This window comes from Artemia sp. Qi Xiang Cuo, chromosome 6, assembly GCF_049724085.1.
Source record: "Artemia sp. Qi Xiang Cuo chromosome 6, ASM4972408v1, whole genome shotgun sequence".
Lineage (NCBI taxonomy): Eukaryota > Metazoa > Arthropoda > Branchiopoda > Anostraca > Artemiidae > Artemia > Artemia sp. Qi Xiang Cuo.
In genome coordinates, this window is record NC_142799.1 from 6,811,408 (window position 1) to 6,830,476 (window position 19,069).

The window sequence follows — 19,069 nt, forward strand, 5'->3', positions numbered from 1 at the left end:
TGACGTCATTTGCAAAAACCAAAATTAAGGCTCTTTACGAATTTTCTTAGACTTCTGGCCTATCTAGATCCTTTTTTTTATGTGAAAACATCCCAAGATACCGATTGTACCAACAAAATATGGAGCCGTTTTCGAGAACATAAATATATACACAATTATTGCTCACTTATAAATATAGAAGGTATATATATATATATATATATATATATATATATATATATATATATATATATATATATATATATATATATATATATATATATATATATATATATATATATATATATATAGGTTGTTTCCAATTTTAATGTTAAGATTTAGTTAAACGTGTTGCGGTTACACTCCAATACTTGTTAGTCTACAAAAATTCTCTCTTCCGTTTATAGAAACTTAGTTTCCAGTGGAAAAAAACTTTCTTTTTTTTATTTAATTACACGCAAAAACTCAACCTAAATTTCTTTCACAGCCTAAATGTTGTAACATGATAATATTTTACATGTCAAATGTCATTTTATTGTAATACAAAAGTAATATACAAAAGAAAGGTGACAAAAAATCAAGTAATTCATTGAGATCTATACACATCAATTTTTTTACATGACTAGGCTTAAAAAATAGAATACAAAATTCAAGTGAAACCAAAACAGCAGATTTTCGGCTATTGGAAAACAAGACTTAGAAAGAAAATATTAGCCTAAATTTTTGGAAATAGACCAGAAAATATAGCCCTACCTCACTGTATATTTTGTATATACAACCATGCATATCTTTGAAAATTAAGGAAAATTTGGAATTTATGTTATGCAGTTTTTGATAGTAGCGGTTGTAAAGTTAAAAAAAAAAAACGTGGGGACGAATCAAACAGCTAAAAACGTAAGGCAACAAACAGCTTAAAAAGCTGTAGCTTTCCTCTGAAGGTATAGTTGTCTTTGGGAATTAACAGAAAGTTGATGTTCAAACTTTTACGGACAAAAAGCATTGTAAAATTTAACTAATTACTTTTCCTTATTTATTTTCAGGGTTCAACGTGGCAACACTGACGAAAATGTGTTACTACCCTGAAAACTTCATAACTTTGTAACAACCAAAACAAAGCTATAGAAAACTGTAGTTTTTAGGTACGAATAAACCTAAGATAAGGTTTAGGCACTATCTAGAAAAACCGTTTAAAATTTGATTGGATTCTGTGTAATGTATATAAATCGCTATTTTCTGGTTCGAATAGACCCAAGCTCTGTCCAGGGGGGGGGGATATATTTTTATTTGGATGATTCTGGTACTTAAATTTCAATCTGGTATTTTCTGTGTGTTTTATTATCTTTGAAAGCAAAGATACGTAATAGGTACAGAATAATAGGTACAGAGAGAAATAAGAAATAATAGAAGAAAATAATAGAAGAAATAGACGAAAGAAATAATAGGTAGAGAAACGCTAAGAAAAAATCAAACACAACTCACATAAAAACTTGAATTATAAAAATACATATAAAGCCAGATTCTTAATCAATAGCAAAACAAATCACAGAGAGTAAAAACGTACAAAAAATAGAATACTTAAGTCATTCAAATCTACATTCAGACTAAATTCTATATTTATTATATATAGTCTATATTCAGATAGGACAAACGCTGACTGATACACAAAATACACGCAACATTTAACTATACAAAATTAATACAGTAAGCAAGAAATAGGAATTAATTCTTTAACTTTACCCCTATGGGTCTCCTGTTAAGGTGTTATCCCCATGCAGCAGGCAATTACAAACGGGGAGAAGAGATTTGGAAAGATGACCCCCTCCTTTTGGGCATGTTATCGTTGATCCTATAGTACCTCATATTTTATATACAAATTACGGATCTGTAGTTTTCAAAGGCTGTGCCCCCCCCCCTTGCACTAATTTCATGCGTACATACCTACCTTAGAGGTTATAAATTAAAGATAAACGCAAAGTTAAGGATTTGATATACCAGTTCCTTAGCAATATAACTGCAACTTTTCGAAGCAAGAGAAACATAGATATTATCAAACCACCGGACTTTCACTATTCCAAATTGGCAAGAAGCCTTAAACTTGAAATCCAAATTCAATAGATGTTTTCAGAATTATTTTTTATCTTATTGGAAAGTAGTATTTTTCATTATTTTTCAATATTTTTTTCTTTATCATGGGCCGATGGGCGTAGCTAGTGAACAAAAGGGGAAACTCATTGCCCTCCTAGAAATAACCCTCAAAGGAGTGTAAAACCAACAGATGATAATAAATCACTCGATGATCGTTTACAAGAAATGAAGTAGAAAGCAAACTTTCACTATACGTCCATTTTACTAGTAATAGTAATCATTGGAGGAAATGACACATTAGTGATATCTGGACGAGAAGACGGGGAATTTAAAACTGAACTAGAAAGCTTGGAGAAACTTTCTAAATTAGAAAGCTTAGCTCCTTTTTCACCTTTCTTCGCTCTCATTGAACCATTATTACTAGCCCTTGGCAGCTGAAGGTCGTTGAATCTCAAGTCGTTCTGCAATGAAAAATCGTAAATAGCGACGAAGACCACACTGCCTTTCCATCATAAACAATAAGTAGAGCAACAGGGAAATTTTTTATACAAGACAGTGGAACGCAACTTTAAATGAATATTTCGACCCTATATCCAATATGAATTTTAATGTAAGTTTCTTTTATATTGTTTTTTATCCTCTTCGTTTGTTTTGCTGAGGACGGCCCTTGGATATGGGGTCGAAATATCCATTTAAAGTTGTGTTCCACTATCTTGTATAAAAATTTCCCTGTTGTTCTACTTATTGTTTACAATGAAAAATCATTAAAAGTCAAAGACATGATAATCTACAGAAGATTTTAAATATGAAAACATGAAATATTAGCAAATTTAGGTGATGATTGTTATTAGAGCTATTTTTTAGCTAAGTGCTTTAGTTAAGTATGTAGCATTTAAAATAAAAGAAGCGGGAATTCGATACCTACTCAAGTGTCTTTTGCTTTTTTGTGCGCAGACAATGGTTCACATAACACAGGTAGCGACCTCCTGATTCGCTGCCTTCGGTCGGGAGTGATGTACATGGTTGGGGGCAAGTCATGTGACGTTCTCCGCGCAATTTCCTCAGATTTCTCCAAGAAACCCATTTAGAGTTTGGTCGACTCTGACTGAGCCTATAGAGTTTACACCCCTAACCATTCCAAACCAAATAACAGGGACCAGGACTCAAATCTCTACCCCTACGAACACAAGATTGCGAGACCAGGGCGCTAACCAGTCGGGTAGTACTAGTGTTGTAAAATTGGTAAAATTGGTCACTGACAAAATTGGTCACTGACCAAATTGGTCACGGTAAAATTGGGTATTTTACGTATTTTACCCTAATTTTACGGACCCCCGTAAAATTGGTAGTTTACTTACTTTACGTGTTTTACGGATATTACGTATTTTACCTATTTTACCGGTATTTTACGTATTTTAACGGTATCTTACATATTTTAATGACATATTTTACAACGCCTTGCAATTTTCAGAGCAAAAAAGGGCGAAGAGGCTGGGAGAAAAAGGATTGAACATGATTTCGTTTTGTGTATTACTGTGTCCCCCGGTTTCAAAGGCTGTCTGTCTGACTTATGTCTCTCGTTATCACAACGATAAAGTGTTTTATAGTACAGGTTATTACAATTTTAAAATGGTGAAATATTAGGTGAAATAAAATTACATTAGCTCTGTGAACTCTTAAAGACAGAAAGGGTTACAAGAAGGATTGACATATGACAAACAAGAAAAATATAGTAATAGTAAATAGCCGAGAAAAATGTCTGCTAGCGCACAAAAAGAAGCGAAACTGATAGAGGTATATATTTTTCAGGGAGTTCCGCCCAGTCGTTTTCAGTACTCAAAAAAAAGAAGGAAAACTAAGCTTTTTAATTAGCTCTAACTGAGCAAAAGAAAGACTGAATCAAACAAACCAAAAAACTAAGCCAGAATAAATGAAAGACTTTTCATCGATTAGATTGGGCAAGAATTCTCTGCTTAGTGACTTAGCTTGTCTACTGACCTAATTTTCATTAAAAGTGTGGTCAGATGAATTTAATTTAAGTTATAGTAAATTGGGTCTATAGGAATATTTCCAGTATCTTTATTTAATGCAAAGTCTCTATTTATGGATTGTTTTTTTAAGTTTCAATTGCCTTCCGAACAGAATGTGGGAAGCCATTTGCGTCAAATATTAAAGTTGCCTCATCAAAAAGAACTGGATTTTCTGGATCCAGAAGAACTGGATCCAGAAGAACTGGATCTGGATTTTCAACAATGCGAAGGGCCAAAGTAGAACCAGTGTCCTCATTTTTATTTTAGTTTTCACATCTTAGAGAAATCTTGTATTTATGGCGTATCTTCTCAAGGAGCCAGCGTTTACCCCCCCCCCCTCCCATCACTGAAAATACACCTCACGGAATATTCCAAATATTCCTCCCTGCCTCGCGGAAAATTCCCCCCTATTTTCCTCTTTGATAACTCCGGATTTTTATTAGAAGGAAAATTGTAATTTCTTTTCTCCTGTTTGTATGAAGGGCAATCGTATTGCATTACCTATAGTAAAAGCCCATAAGAGTTAAATGTATTAATTTTTATTCGTTTAATTTTTCGCAGAAGTACTTATGCGGATGTTTAATTTCATATGGAAAGGGTGTTCGAACAAGCTTTGGAGGGGGCTCAGTCAGTTGGAAATGGAAAGTTCCATTGCCCTTTTCTAAGATTTAGCCTATTTTTCAGCCAATCGCTGCCGAACGAGTTGTTACTGACTACAGTGTCTAAAAGCCATTCTTATTCAAGTTTAACAGCTCTTGTGTTTCAGCAGTTGTTTTGAAAGAATCTATAGATAAATACAGAAATAGCTCTAAGGGAGAGACGATGGGTGGGTGGAGGTAGATATTGATCAGAATCAGAATCTGATCAGAATCAGAATCTAAGATTGAAGAAGAGGAGCTAGATTTGCTGTTGAAGATCCTGTTGAAGACAGTCTTAATGACTGTGAAAATGACTGGATGTTCTGCTTTAATGATCCTGTGCTTAGTTAATCGAAGTCAGCAAAATGTTACACACCTCATTTTTACTTCTAATCGGTACTTTTTAAATAAATGAAGAATAAAATGTATATAACATAAGGAATGAGGCTGAGTATATGTTATGAGGAATGAGAAAAAAATTACTAATATGATTTTACACCCAAATAATGGTAAATTTGATTTTTTTTTTTCACCTTTTTTTTACAAAATGGATGTCCGAAATCAGGAACTGTCCAGTTTCTGAGATATTACCCTAGGGACAAGATTTACAGATGGATAAACTAGACAGTTAATTAAATTGATGAAACTCTAGACGAAAGGGCATTGCCTTTTTTAAGCCCAGGAAAATCAGAATCATTAAAAGATTTCATTAAAAACTGTAAGTGATGCTGAAAAAGAAAGCTCAATGGGTCTTGTAGCTACAGGACAAATCTAAAGCACCAATTTCACCTTGTATTTCCTAGAGAGTTACCTTATTTTACCAATTTTACCTTATTTTACTAATTGTATCTTATTTTACCGATTTTAATTACCGAGTTTTTATTTTACGGTAATTCCACAATACTAGCTAGTACGACCCAAATGTCTACTATTAACAAACATTTTGGATACTTTTTAAAGTCTCTTGCATTGATGAATTTACCAAAACCTTATTTTTATTCTATTTAATAATAAATGGTTGCAATTGTGAAAAATAAATCTACTGCAGCTATTCTACACTCATCAAAGAGTTAAGCTATATAACGCCATCTCTGGGAAGGGCCCTGCTCAATCCTTTTCAAAGCCGATACTTTGAGAACCTTGCAAAAGTTAAACCTTGGTTAAACCTTAGATACTTAAGTTAGACACTTAAGTTATAACAGTTAAGACTAACTGTGTTAGTTTTAAAAGTTAGTCATAAATTAAAAGCAAAGCTCATTTAAAAACAGCAACTGAATTGAAACTGAATTGCAACTTAAAACTGAATTGAAACTGAACCAAAATTGAATAGAAACGGTATTACACATTTAACAAGTGGTTGTCCAAGAAGAGATAAATTTCTAATATGGACGGATTCAACCATCAATGTCCATAAATTTAACTAACTAAATCTAAAAAAAGAAAAAACTAAATCAAATAGCATGCTCTCTCGTTAAAAAAAAAAGAGCACAATAACTATGGTTTCTCCTTTTTCCCTATAAAAATAGTTATTCAATGTCTTCTTAAACTGGTGTACATACTCAGCCACCTTTATCAAACAGTTTGTGGAACGAACTGTAAGTCAGGAGTGGCCCGGCTCAATAGTAACCGAAACTCTAAAAAACGAAATTTTGATACCAATAGATAAATCAAAAGAATCAGATTTTTATGTTGATTTCAAATATATAAGTTTCATCAAGTTCAGTCTTATCCATCAAAAGTTACGTGCCTGAGAAAATATGCCTTATTTTCGAAAAAAAGGGGAAGCACCCCCTAAAAGTCATAGAACTTAAATGAAAATCACACCATTAGATTTAGCATATAGAGAACCCTACTATAGAGCTTTCAAGCTCATATCTGCAAAAATGTAGAATTTTGTGTTTTTTGCCAGAAGAAAGATCACGGATGCGTGCTTATTTGTTTTTTTTTTCCAAGGAATGATCGTATCGAACCAGTGGTCCTAGAGTATCGCAAGAGGCCTCATACGAACGGAAATTAAAGGTTTTAGGGCTCATTTTAAGTGAACAAAAAATAGAGGGCAACTAGGCCCCCTCCTGTGCTCATTTTTTCCCAAAGTCATCCGATCAAAATTTTGATATAAACCATTCTAAAAATACAATAACTATGTCTTTGAGGATGACTTAATAAGAGGAATTTTTCTTAGGGGAAGGGACATTGCTATGAAGGGGGAGACGGATTTCCCAGAATTATTTAAAAAAAAGATCAGAAATTAAATAATAAAAAAAACGATATTTTCAACTGAAAGTAAGGAGCAACATCAAAATTTAAAACGAACATAAATTATTACGTATATGATCGGGTTCGCCTCCTAGTCATTACCTCACTCTTTACGCTAAAGTTTTTTTTGTACTTTCATCAGAGCTATTTATTCTAACTAACGGCCTTTTTTATTAAGGGGTCATTCTTAAAGAACGGAAACAAAATTTGAACTTTATCGTAAAGAGCATGGCATTAAATAGAGGGCAAGCTCCCTAATGTATGCAAGAAAAATATACGAATATGGAAGTTCGTTCTGTAAGTTAATTTGTAAGTTACGTCAGAATAAAATTTCGAGAAAGCCATTTAGTCAAAAAAAAAAAGAAAAATTAATATGCAATTTCTTTTTAATTATTCATGTACGGTGAGCCAAAATAAAAGCTGCATTAACTCAAAACGTTCAGAAATTAAATATAAAAAAAAGTTTTTTTTAACTGAAAGTATGGAGCGACGTTAAAACTTAAAACGAACAGAAATTGTTCCGTATATGAAAGGGGCTGCCCTCTCTTCATCCCCTCGCTCTTTACGCTAAAGTTTGCCTCTGTCTAGCAACTTTGTTTTTTAAAACAATAAAATACTTTGGCGTAAGGAGCGAGGGGTTGAAGAGGGGGCAGCCCCTTTCATATACGGAATAATTTCTGTTCGTTTTAAGTTTTAATGTCGCTCCTTACTTTCAGTTTAAGAAAACTAGTTTTTTTTTATTTAATACTCCCCAAAAGTGGAAGCCAAACGCCCTGTCCCAAAAGGTTAATAGCAAATTTTACCCGATGCCTATACCTCTGCTCAATCTCAAGGTTACCCGAATTAATAGTACTATACTCCTGCAGGGATGCCACCCCTTGTCATTTATCACTATTTCTAGTGATTTTTATATTGCCTAAATAAAAAAAATACTGAATCACCACATAAATCACTAGATTATTGAATAAAATCGCAAAATCAATAAAAAAATCACTAAAATCTAGTGATTCTTTCTCACCAGGTACTCATGCAGCCAGTACTTATGTAAGCTGCAAGTACTTTTATGAAAATTTGAAAACGTATTTGAACGGTCTTTCCGTATTCTGATAGTGGTCCAGACGCGCCTCACCCTCATCCTGGCTACGCCTACACCTACTATCTACTACTATCTACTAATCTACTGCGACGTAGAAAACTAACCGAAATTATTCCAGATTAATTTTGAAGATTAAATCTGCTTTTCAGTTCTTTTGTGAGAGAAATCTCCTCCAGAAAGAAAAACAGTCTCAACAGCTTAATTCACCTAAATAGTCACTACTTCAATCTATGTTTGGCCATCATTTTCGTCATTTCCAAACTTACAAAAGCCTTAACAAATTCACAAAGAAACGGAGAAAAAATGAGTCTCTTGATCTTTTCTTATGGAAATAAACCTAGGGAACATTACAAGAGGCAATAAAATAAAAGTCAACATTACTGTTCATAGAGAGCCTCGTTTTTTCATAAATAGAATGCTTGAATGAAACGCATGCTACCATAAGAAAGAAATAGAAGAAAGGAATTTTATTATGAGTAGTAGCGCAGTTAACGAAAGAAAAAATATTTTATGGCTTCTTTGTATAGAATACAAATAGGAAACATACATCAGAAAAAATCTGCTGTCCTATAATATATTCATCTTTATCTGTTTTTTTTAGATAAGAGTTTAATGTATATTGATTTTCGTTGGCAAATCAATTTTCTTTTTTTCTCTTTTATTTATGTCAATCAAGTTTTTTCACCTTCTAAGCAGGGATACAATTCTTAATTTTTTTTTTTCGGTAGATAGACAATAGGGGGTCTCTTTATTACTATAAAATTCTAAAAAATATATATACATGAAGAAAATCTACTAGAAATGACACATTTGGGCAACCATAAGGCCATTTTTCTGCACCCAGTCAAATGGATTGTATGGAATACAAACGGATGTATAATACATCCATTTTTTATAAATTCTTTTTTTTGTCTAATGTATAGCCTATTTAGGCTACTTGGGTTTTTAAATAAATTTCATAGTTTTTACTTTTTTCTTTCATTTTAACAGATAATTTTTTTTTTATCCTCTTAGCACGGCTACCAATTTTCTTCCGTTTTTTTGTTTGGGGGGGGGGAGGGGGAGAGGTAGTAAAGCCCAAAGGTGTCCTCGATGTTTTTAAGATTTGCCATGACAAACATAATTGGGGACATTTCACATTACTTCCCCCTTATCGGAAAGAAAGTTTCCCTTCCACTTTTTCCCTTCCACTTATCTTGTTTAACCCTTTTTTAAACAGCAAAACCAAGAGAGAAAAGGGGGTTTAATTTAAATGAAGCAGTGACAAAAACAGTTTTTGTCACTGCTTTATTTAATTAAACCAGTTTTTCTCTCTTAATTTTTCGTAAATGGAAAAGCAGTGTGGTCTAAGAAATTATTTTTTTAAATAGCCCTTGTGTCAAACTCCTGTACCAAAATGAAAAAATATATATATAAACAATTAAGAAAGGCGGTATTCGAAATTTCATTTAGCCATTTTTTAAAGTTGTTGTTCAGATAAAAAAAAAGGGTTATTTTAAGGAAATTCAGTTTTTCTTTTTTCTGTATACAAAATAATAATGAAGTATGTTTAAAATCAATAAAAAAAAGAAACAAAGATTCTTTTCTGAAACTGAATATCTATTAAAGATACAGAAAGTTTTCGCAGAAAATTCAAAAAAAGGATAAAACGTCCGAAATTTAATTCAGTACTATTCCAAAAACATTAGAAAAAGAGTTTTTACCAAACCGGACTTCTTTTTCCTTAATTTTTACCATTCAAGTTTATTGCAGTATATTATTTTTTCGGAATTTTGATACCAATAGATACATCAACAGAATCAGATTTTAATGCTGATTTCAAATATATAAGTTTCATCAAGTTTAGTCTTACCAATCAAAAGTTACGCGCCTGAGAAAATTTGGCTGATTTTCGAAAAAAGGGGGAAAGTTTGACTTTCTCACAGCTCTTATTTTTTTAAACAATAAACAACTTTAGCGTAAAGAGCGAGGCGTTGAGGAGGGGACAGCCCCTTTCATATACGGAATAATTTCTGTTCGTTTTAAGTTTTAACGTCGTTCCTTACTTTCAGTTAAAAAAAACTTTTTTTTTATTTAATTTTTTAAAGCGCTTAGGGGTAACCCAAGATGTTCTCATGATTTTTCAAGACTGTCATGGAATTCATCAAATGAGCTGTTTAGCAGAAAGTATAGCAATTTTAGGCAATTGTAAAGGCTTTTTCTCGTTCCCCGTCTGATGCAAATATTGCCCTGCTACTTAACCCTTCTATACCAGCTTTTTTTCTACCATCGCTGGTATATTCAAAAGGAAAATTTTGAAACGGGTTTATTAATCATAAAAAAAACATTCAAAATATCATGCATCTTCCTTTTTAACGTTTTAATTGGGATAAATTTTATTTTCAAGTGCCAAGGAGAGCAAAAACGTAACCTGATGGTTTGATGGGGTTAAATGGAAACTTCTACAGCCATATATATCTCAAAAGTTAGGAAACACAGGAATTTAATTATAGTTAAAATAAGAGCTCCATAGGCAGTTATATAGCTTTTGGTTGTATCGAGTGACAAAGTTTAAAAAAAAGAGTGAAAAACCAGCAAAAAAATAAGCTAAAAAAATGGCAAAAACAGCTTGAGAAGAAATAGATTTCCTTTCAAGGTGGTACTATACAAATTTATGTTATTATCCAAATTTATATATGCCAGGAACGTTGTCAAATTTAATAAATTAGTTGTAGTTGTTTTTTACTGTTCAACGTGGCAACAATGACGAAGATGTGGTATTGCCCTAAAAACTTCATAATTATTACACATTCAAAACAACAATCGTAGAAAATGGGTGTCTTCAATTTAATTAACTTTAATTATATTAACAAAGGCTTTACCCAGATTAACACAATTTTGCGTATTTTAGACCTGTAGATTATCATTACTATAGCTTGATTCACGTATCATCTTGAACTATCGCTTTGGGTTTTTGTACAGGAGAGCATAATTAGAAGGAGCGTTTAGCACTTTTTGGCAACACTTTTAAATATTCTATTATGTGAGTTCATTTTTTTTTCTTGCCAAAGAGCCTTCCGGACAATGGGTATAAAAAAAATAATAATAAACACCATAGTATATGCTATTTCATGAGAGCCAGAAATTTTTGGGTAAGAATAGACATAAGATAAGCTCAAGGGGCTTTTTTATGTCTTTTGTACTTTAAGCCTATATCATATTATTATTATATATAATTATTATATATAATTCCATTTTATTTTTGTATTTTTAAGAAATAGTTAGATAGTTTGTAAAACAAGCAAAAAAACAAATAAAAGAAGAAAAGCAATTATCAGTGAAAACAGAATTCTAACGAAAAATGCTAGCAAACGAGTAAAACGTCAGAGACAGGCTTTATTGTCCTAAGAAAAAAAGGCAAAAGACAAAAGTTAGAAATCGAGGAAGCCCAGAAACAATAGTTTCCCAATAATCTTATTTCAACCAGGCCACAAGCTTCAAGTTTCCCACTTCAGCATCCAGCACAGGTTAAAAGAAAATATTGAGGAACAAAATGAATACTGGTATTCCTTCAAGGGGAACAAAAGGGCTGTCGTATCTATTGTTTGAAAGATTTAAAAGAGGTATTTCCAATTTAAACGTCAAGCGTAATGATCTGAATAGAACAATTCCTTTATTAACAAAGGAATTGGAGTGCAATTTTTCAAATAGTGGTGGCTTCCAATTCAAGAAAATTAATGTTCCTTTTAAGTTTTTATGTATTTTTAATTTATTTTAAAACAACTCACTTTTTTATATAGTTAATATGATCCGCAGTCTGTAATTAGAGATGTGTGAGCTTGAGCGATTTTTCCCATTTTCATAAAAAAAAATTGGGTGAAGTTTCTGGATTTGAATAAACAAAGTATTCTTGGAATCGGTAATATCAAACATTTCGTGATAACGAACTGTAAGTAAGGAGCGACCCTGCTCAAAAGTAACCGAAACCCTAAAAAATGGAATGTTGATACCAATAGAAATATCGAAAGATTTGGCCTAATATGCTGATTTCAAATATATAAGTTTCATTAAGTTTAGTCTCAGCCATTAAAGGCTACAAGCCTAAGAAAATTTGCCTGATTTTCGAAAAAAGGGGGAAACATCCCCAAAAGTCATAGAATCTTAATGAAAATTACACCAGCAGATTCAGCGTATCAGAAAAACCTACTGAGGTTTCAAGTTCCTATCTGCAAAAATATGGAATTTTGTATTTTGCCAGAAGAAAGATCACAGATGCGTGTTTATTTGTTTGTTTTTTTTTTCCATAGGGCGATTGTATCGACCCAGTCGTTTTAGAATATCGTGAGAGGGCTCATTAGAACTGAAATTAAAAGTTCTTGTGCCCTTTTTAAGTGAACAAAAAGGTTGGAGGGCAACTAGGCCACCTCCCTCACCCCTTTTTTCCCCAAAATCGTCTGATCAAAATTTTGAGATAGCCATTTTGTTCATCATTGTTGAAGGACCCAATAACTATGCTTATAGATATAAAATAACCCCCCACAGCCCCAGGGGAGAGCTCTTTTAGTTACAAAATTTGCCAATTGTTTACGCATAGTATTTGTTATTGGGAAGTATGTATTCATTTTCGGGTGCGGCGGGAGACGTATTTTCTGCTGGGGGTTTTCGACGGGCAAATTTTTCATGGAGAGGGAAGTTTCCAGGGGGTGAGCTTGTCAGGGGAAATTATACACTGAGGGAATTTGCCTGCATTCCTATAAAAAATTCTCTTTGGTTGTCTTGCTCTATCTTTTCCGTCTGAATTTTACGCGTGGAGTTGTTAAGGGTAATTGCCCAGGATAAATTTTCACCGGGATTGAATTTTTCCGTGGAATTATTTTCCGTGGAAGGATATTTCCGTGGGGAGGGGATTTCTCTGTAGAGGCGGGGCCACGTTTCCGGGCATTAATAAAAATAGATCAGAAATTATATATTTTTCAACTGAAAGTAAGGAGTAATATTAAAACTTAAAACGAACAGAAATTATTACGTATATGAAGGGAATTGCCCCCTCGTCAACACCTCGCTCTTTACGCTAAAGTTTGAATTGGGTTCCAATCCTTTAAGAACGGGTCCTGAAACAGAAGGGCTGTTTAATTAGAACAACAATAAGAAGATTTTTAAAAATACTAAAAAACTTTATCATAAAGAGCGAGGTGTTGAGGAGGGGGAAATCCCCTTCATATACGTAATAATTTCTGTTCGTTTTAAGTTTTAATGTTGCTACTTACTTTCAGTTTAAAAAACTTGTTTTGTTTTTTTTATTTAATAATCGCAGTACTGGTAATTTCCTGTAGGTCATTTCTGACTGTGAAACTAATGAAAATAAAAAACAATCAGGAGATTTAACAATAACTCGTTATGTATGGAAGTACTATTTGAAAGCTTTATTGAATACTATTTGAAAGCTTTATTGAAAAATTAAAATATTATTTTATTTTTTCAATAAAAATTTATTGAAAAAATTTTTTAATCAAAAGCCTGGAATTTTTAATGTTTACTTTAAAATTTCCAACATAATAAGCCTAAAAATATCCTATTGCAAAGAATGTTATGGAACGAAATGAAACCAGAGCAGTGAAAAAAGGTAAATCATTATGTTATAATTAAAATTCCCACTTTAATTCCGAAGATCAAATTAGTTAAAGTTCGAAAAATCATTGAAGAAATAAAAAAATAATATTCAGCGATTAAGAGAGAAATAAGGGAATTCCAATAAATTTGATGTATGATGATTTACTGAAGAGAAGGTAAAACATATTGCAATTGTTTAAGTAATTAAGTTTAATTACTCAATTAAAAAATTAAGTTATTGTATAGTTTCATGTTTTACTTTTTGCTGCTTTACTTCCTCAATATTTAGCCTTCATTTTTAAACTATAGTATTTTTAATTCTTCATTTTCTAATTATTCTGTATATTTTCTTTTTTCAACACTGAGGGCTCTCTGAATTATTTTTCCTATTAATTATATATCATTATCCTTATGTCGATGTTTTCCCTTTAAAAATCATCTATTATCCTTGAATTTTTGTAACGTTTTAATTTGTCTTTGTTAATTTATTTTTGTCTTCTTCGGCAGAATTTGTAGTAGATGCGTGAAGTTTTTGAAAAAAATATGATTTCCGCTGTCTCTCTTATTTTTTTTTGCTTTTTTACCATTTAAAAGCATGTACACGAGTAGAAAATAATAAAAAATATATACTTTAATAGTTTTGAACCTTGAATGTCACTGCAACCCCACTATATATATTTTTTCCAAGAAAGCAAAGTTTTTTATAGGGATGAAATATGTTTCGTATAAACCAATTCTCTGATCACATAATTTATGACTTGAAGAATGAGTTATATTTAAGCTCTCTACAAAATATCGGTGTTGCAAGGCTCTTTACACAATCTTTTTTTCATAAACATTTCGACCTTTTCTTAATCTAAAAGACTACTTTTGCTGTTGCTCGATGGAAGCGCTACCAATTAGTTTCATGTTTAATAAGGAGATGGCGGAGAAAGTATTTATAATGTTGGATGCATTTCCTTGTCTATTAAGAAATAAATTGTAAAGGCCTGATGGACTTTGCAATGATTACAAAATAAGATATTAAGTATGTAATAAAGTAAAGCAATAAATTAGTTGAAATAAATAAGTGCAGAAGCATGATAAAATAAAATGAAAGGAGTATAAGCATAAAAAATGAATGTACACTTAAAAATAAAAAAAGAAATAAACAAGTTTAAGATAAGAATAGAATAAATAGTAATTATAAAATTATCATAAAACTATATAGAAAGATAAGAGAAGATAGAAACTAAATAGAACAACAAGTTCTTTCAAATGAAAAATAGACAAGTATATGATAAGACAAAAATCAAAATTGGTATAAAATGAGCAAATTCAGTAGAACTCAAAATGAAAGATCAAATAGATCGAACAAAGAATACTTGAGGAAATACGCTATTATATGGAGCCAGAAAAACATAGTTACCAACTTGAGGAAAATGGGAACTACAACCACCTCCCAAAAATGGTTCTAAGAAATCAAAAAATATTTACTTTTATAGTTTTTAGATTAGTTTACATTGCATTTTTTCTCAGTTTGTTTAATGAACACAAAATAAATACATTTTTCGAAATCTATGGGGAGCGCACTCTGTGCGCTCCCCCCATAGCACTCCCCCCAAAAGCACTCTGTGCTTTTTCAATAAAAATACCAAAGGAAGGAATTTTACAAAATCTAGAGGATGAAAAATCAGGAGAGTTGCAGTTGCCCCTCCTCCCATTGAAGCTCTTGCCCCAATTCCTTCAAAAACATTAAAAGCTAATACACATAATTAGATTGCCCATGGGCAGCCCAATTCATCTTTTCTGTAGATGGGTGGAAAGTGCAGGAAGTGGAATAGAAAGCATAACTTAGGCCAAATCATGCAATGTGCAAAACTTAAAAACAAACAAAAAACCACACTGAAAAACAACTTCATGCAAACCAGTTGCAAAATCAAGTTCAAGCTTTGCTAATGTACATGCAAGAAAACCATGTATGAGTTCTGTGATTCTTCTTTAATTGTTCTGCTTGCTCATTTTTTTTATTGTTTAACACTTATTTCACTTTTATTTTATAATTGTCTTATACTCACTTATATCAAATTTCTATGTAATGGTTTATTTCTAGTAGAATTCAGTCTTCCTTTAGCTTTCAATGTGCTTTTTATACTCCTTTCAATCTTAATACCAGGGAACCGAGCTTAACTTGGGGAAAAGAAAGACCCCTCTCTTTTGCAAAATAAAACTTTAATTTCATTTCTACCAAATACCGAATAGAAATTTGGCAAACCTCTTTGCATACTTATACCGAAGACAAAATTGAATTTCAACATGTTTTTTGAAATATTTAGCACAAACTTTCAATTTCAACAAAATCCATTATAACTATTTTTAGTATTTGTAGCGTCTTTCATATGAAATCTCTTTTCCAGACTTATGGTCACAAACAGATTTTTCTAAAGTCGTGATCTATCTACATCATTTTTTCATACCGGAAAATGGTAGTACCCGAACTTTGAGAAAAAATTGTAAATTCGTTTTTTAGAATAAAACTTACAGATAAATAAAAAAAAATATACAGTTATTGTTTGTTTAATAGGTCAATATTGCAATATTCGTATTTTATTTATATTTAGTCTTATTTTTGTATACTTTTGTGTCGTATATTTGTATTCGGTAAATTTTTGGTCATTTTTCTGTGTACTTGTTTTTTTTTATCCTTGTAGGCCTACTTATTTTATTATTTTATACTTGCTTATTTCAGTCTTATTCTTTTGTTTACACTAACTTATTATATGTATTAATTGATATTTCCTATTTATACTGTAATCTTATATTTATTAGTTCTACGTCAATTAAGCTGAACGTTTAACTATATACACTAACAAGAGTATTTAACAAATCAAACCAAAATTATTGCAAAGTGTTTATAGCAGTATCTCTGCAGTAAAAACAATAGAAGATGTTTAAAAATCAAAATTAAAGTAGTCTAAAATATTGATTTCTTCATTAAAAGGATATTAATCATAGAATATCCTGCTAAAACATTAATTAAATAATAAACATGCATTAATAAAGAATGGCCAAAATAAACCAATGCTCTCTCTTTCCAAGAAAATACCTCTTGTGGCTGTCATTAAATTTTTACAGGAAGGGCGCTGGGAAGAGCCAAGCATTTTTTGGGGGGGTGGGGGAGCTGGAATAAACCAAGGCATTATGTACCAAGCAAATAGAACATATCTCAGTAGATTCATAGCAATGCCATTGCGCTAAAAACTAGTGTTGAATGAACTCAAAGTTAACTAAAATATTTATTTTTATTTAGTCAAAAAAAGATCGACTGAAACAATAAATAAATAACAAGCATGCATCAATTAAGAATAGCCTAAAATTAACCATGCTGTTTATTTCCAGGAAAAAATCTCACATGACTTTCATTTAAATTTTTTATTTGAAGAAGAGAAATAGATAGAAGCAAGTACTTTCTTGTGGAGGGGTAGTAACATTATGCGTGACTACACCATAGCATGATGCATAATATCTAATCAAACTAAACTTATGTCAATGCATCCATAGCAGTGCCATTGTATTGACAACGTGTGCTGATTAAAACTTATATTGTCTAATACACTGATATCTCCGAGTCAAATATGGTAATCAAAGAGAATATATATTAAAACCCTACGGTAAATGAATAGCAAATATGGATTCACTAAAAGTGACTGAAAATTAGCCAATATTTTTTTATTTGCAAGATCATGGCTCTCAGAACAGCCATACCAATGTCGTCTTTGAGGTAAGGGAGAAAGAACCAACATTTCTTCTTTAGGGCTTCAATATAATGAATACCCCCCCCCCTGTGTACCCCCTTCATGGGATTTTTTTGACTAGTGGGACCCTGCCTCCATCAAACGCACCTCTGATATCCACCCGCCCCAATGGCACTACTTGCTGATTTTTCGACAAGTCTCGACAATTCAATTTAATGTTACAGTAATTTTTCTGTGGCTTTTGAATTGCAAAAACATGCTTATCAATAACTTTTACCCTTGAGATTCTCTTCCAGATTCTTGCTAAACAGTTGTAGATACCCGTAGTAAACGTTCTTTTCCCCAAGGATGTACTACCTATCCGTAAAAAAGAATGCTCAGCCGTTGATTACGAGTTCATATAGTTAATTAATAATAAAACAAATCAAAATTCTTTTTAACACACTCAGTCTATTTCTTCTTCGACGTCTTTTCTAGATGTGTGCCTATTGGTGCTTTAACATGAGATTGTAATACTTATACTCGATAGTGTAGGGTGGATTATGCTTTGGATAGGAAGGGAGTGGTTGCAACTCAATTAGAGGGGGGCGATGCAAGGATTTCATTTCCAGTCAAAGGATCTGGAGCACACATATTTACATATTTTTCTCATTTCGTAAATGGGGTTGGAGTTTATAATCCTAACCCTGGCCTTTGCTTTGAGTTTAGTAACTCTAGAAAATTTATAACTTTAGGAATGAACACGGTTGCCTTGTATCCTATGAATCAATTATAAAACTGTTGACTGCTTTAAGTTCACTCCTTTAAAAAATAGCCTTTAAAGAATTATTCAGCACTTCAAGCTTATATTACATCTTCAGGATTTTACCTTATCTTACAATAAATTCTGCAATATTTTTTTCTTTATATTAGCTTCAGAATTATGTAGCTGTTCGACAAACTTTTTTTTATATTTTTGAAAATTTTTCAAATACAAGAAATATAAAAGTCTATATATTTTTGAAACACATTTCCAAAACAGTCAAAAACACAAATCTGAGCCATGAAAATAAGACAATACAGCGTCTTCAGATGAATAAATCGTCATCTAAAGATTAAGCATAAAAGTTTTTATAAGTTGTCTAAAAGTATCTATAGCTAGAAAATAATAAGTAAGGCCATCCCTAGCCTTTCAAAATATTGAAAGGGACAAATACATAAACATCATGCCACAAAGATTTGTCTAAAAAGAAAAAAAAAGATTTTTATCCCTCGTTAACTTTTTAAGAGTGTATTTGAATTAAACTAGTTTTTGAAGGATTTTCTTAAGCCAATAAAGTAATTTCCGATGATTTAACACACTAATTATTTTTAAGATAAGTTGAGATTTTTCATTAAATGAATTTATTATGCAAGATGAGCATATATTACTGAAACCCTGATTGGTTCTTTTGAATTGATTCGTACTGATTGGTTCTTTTGAATCAAATTTTAAGCAAATAAAAAGAAAGATGTTTTCAATCCCAACATTTTTAAGATGTAAATTCTTTGTTTCTCTCTGATTCGTTCTTTCCTTGGTGTCTATCTTTTGCACTTAATTTATTATGATCCTCAAATCTTGGTGGTTATTTAGTTTTTGTATTTTAAATATTACAACGCTGAATTTATGCGACCCATCAGAAT

At 31.8% G+C, this 19,069-nt stretch overlaps 1 protein-coding gene across 1 annotated transcript in view; it reads right to left on the reverse strand.

Moving 5' to 3' along the window:
* Positions 1-499: 499 nt before the first annotated feature.
* The window catches only part of LOC148950817 (kin of IRRE-like protein 3), an 88,466-nt gene continuing 69,896 nt past the window's right edge, over positions 500-19,069 (reverse strand). Inside the window, exon 12 of the mRNA XM_089090923.1 lies at positions 500-2,525. Coding sequence (XP_088947049.1) covers positions 2,313-2,525 — 213 coding nt within the window. The 3' untranslated portion in view covers positions 500-2,312. The remainder of the gene's footprint in view (positions 2,526-19,069) is intronic.